Below are 1,809 nucleotides of genomic sequence, written 5' to 3'. Positions count from 1 at the left end.
AGGCTCAGGAGAGAATTTTGTGGCTAGGGTTTATGAGCAAAGGATCTGGATTCAGGCGGAAAATGAAAAGAATTTAAGAACCGGTTCAAATCTAGTTCGGCATATTTTGAGGAAGGGGACCGATGCGTTGCCATTGGTTTTTAACGGACCGTTGCGGTTGGAAAAGAAGATCTTATTTACAATAAAGGAGTGAGTACAAAAGAGGAGCCGATTGCTCCTAGAGCTGATCTATTGGCTTGGTGCTACAGTTTACCACCAGTAGATGTCGGAGGTCTTGCGGCACTTGGTTGGCGGAGCTGTGCTGACGTCGCTATCATCGCCGCTGCTCTTCTTGTCACTATCATCATCTCCGCTGCTACTGCTGGTGAAGCTGCCGTCGTCTTCATCGTCCTCGTCGACATCTTCTGATGATCCGCCAAGGAGGAAGTTTCTTGTTACCGAATCTTCCTCGGTTAAGGAGGAATCGGCTTTTTCTTCCGAGGAAGAGAGCTTTTCTTCCCAAGATGCATCATCTTCGTCATCTTCCTCCAGCTCGTCACCGAGGAGTAGCAGGAGATCCTCACCGTCGGTCAGGGACTCATCATCCTCTGACCAAGATTTGAAGTCCCAATCCCCCTCATCCCAATGCAGGGGGGCAAGGATTTTGTAAGCGGTTATCGGATCATATTCCGGAGTAAGCTCTTGGGAGGATTCAGATTCAAAGGAGATGGCGAAAGAGGCAGAGGAAGAGGAAGAAGCCATTACAAGAGGAAGAAAAATCGGGTTAGATGTGGATGCTAATGTCTGAAGGGAGAAGACGATTAAGGAAAAGTTGCCGGGGTAGGTTTATAAAGGTGAAGTGGAAGGTGAATCGGCACCATAACGGTTTCCAAGGAGCCTGATGCAGAGTAGTCACATCCCCTGGAAGTTGAAGAGGCACGCTTGTATGGATTTTGGAAGTCGAAGAGACAAGGCGATTAAAAGGGAAATGGTTTCCGAATAATTATTGCCGAAACCAGGGGGGCATATGTTATTGCCATTATTTGGGCGGGCCAGAAAGGTGGGCCGTGGAGCAAGATGGGTTTGAAGGATAGTTATGATGGGCTTGCGAATCAGACCCTTTGCAGATGTTTTGGGCCAAGGTTGGCTGTGTATCTAGATAGATATGTATGTTTAAACAATTCAGATAGAGATAGTTAAGATTTGTGTCGTGTTTGGTTAGGATTGGTTAGGAGAGGCAAGTCCACGGACTATAAATATGTATCTTGTGTGGCAGAACCAACCAGAATTATACCGGCTCAAGTACGCGAGTCCACTCCCGAGGGCTCCAACGTGCTTCAAACGGTATAATCCCTTGGCCTGTCGGGTAACGTCCCGATAAACCACCGATACACAGGATCAAATAAGGTTACCTCACACGAAGGTGAGTCCAGAGATACAATCACCATCTTATTTTACATCACAGGGAAATACTTTACAAGAGTTTCCAAAAGTAGTACAAAGTTCTAAATTTAGAAAAGACATTACAAACTGTTAAAGCTATGGTTTTTAGCAGCGGAAAACATATGCGATGATTACAGCACGTCGTCAAGATGGATGTCATGCTAAGCCCGAGCACGACATCTCTCGGTATCACCAATGTTGGTCGGGAACCGATCCCATTCCACGGACCAACCATCTGGAAGAGCATAGGGCCAAAACAGGGAAAGAGTAGGATCTTCAAAGGCTTTACCTGAAAAACATAAAACTAGCAAGGCTGAGTATACTAATACTCAGCAAGGCTTACCCGGGATTGGGTATACTTTAGCCCATAACTAGACTCATGAAGGC

General features: G+C 46.3%; 1 protein-coding gene across 1 annotated transcript; it reads right to left on the bottom strand.

The window, feature by feature from the left end:
- Positions 1-249: 249 nt before the first annotated feature.
- LOC112903715 (histone deacetylase HDT2-like) lies at positions 250-741 on the bottom strand. Its single transcript, XM_025972940.1, has one exon. The coding sequence runs from the start codon at positions 739-741 to the stop codon at positions 250-252; it is 492 nt and encodes a 163-aa protein (XP_025828725.1).
- Between the last annotated feature and the right edge of the window lie 1,068 nt (positions 742-1,809).

Source organism: Panicum hallii, chromosome 8 (assembly GCF_002211085.1).
Source record: "Panicum hallii strain FIL2 chromosome 8, PHallii_v3.1, whole genome shotgun sequence".
Taxonomy (NCBI): domain Eukaryota; kingdom Viridiplantae; phylum Streptophyta; class Magnoliopsida; order Poales; family Poaceae; genus Panicum; species Panicum hallii.
Note: the sequence above shows the minus strand (reverse complement) of the source record. Positions and strands in the feature narration are given on the sequence as shown.

Excerpts from the sequence above, each read along its gene's own strand:
- LOC112903715 (XM_025972940.1), bottom strand. The coding sequence starts at position 741 with ATGGCTTCTTCCTCTTCCTCTGCCTCTTTCGCCATCTCCTTTGAATCT.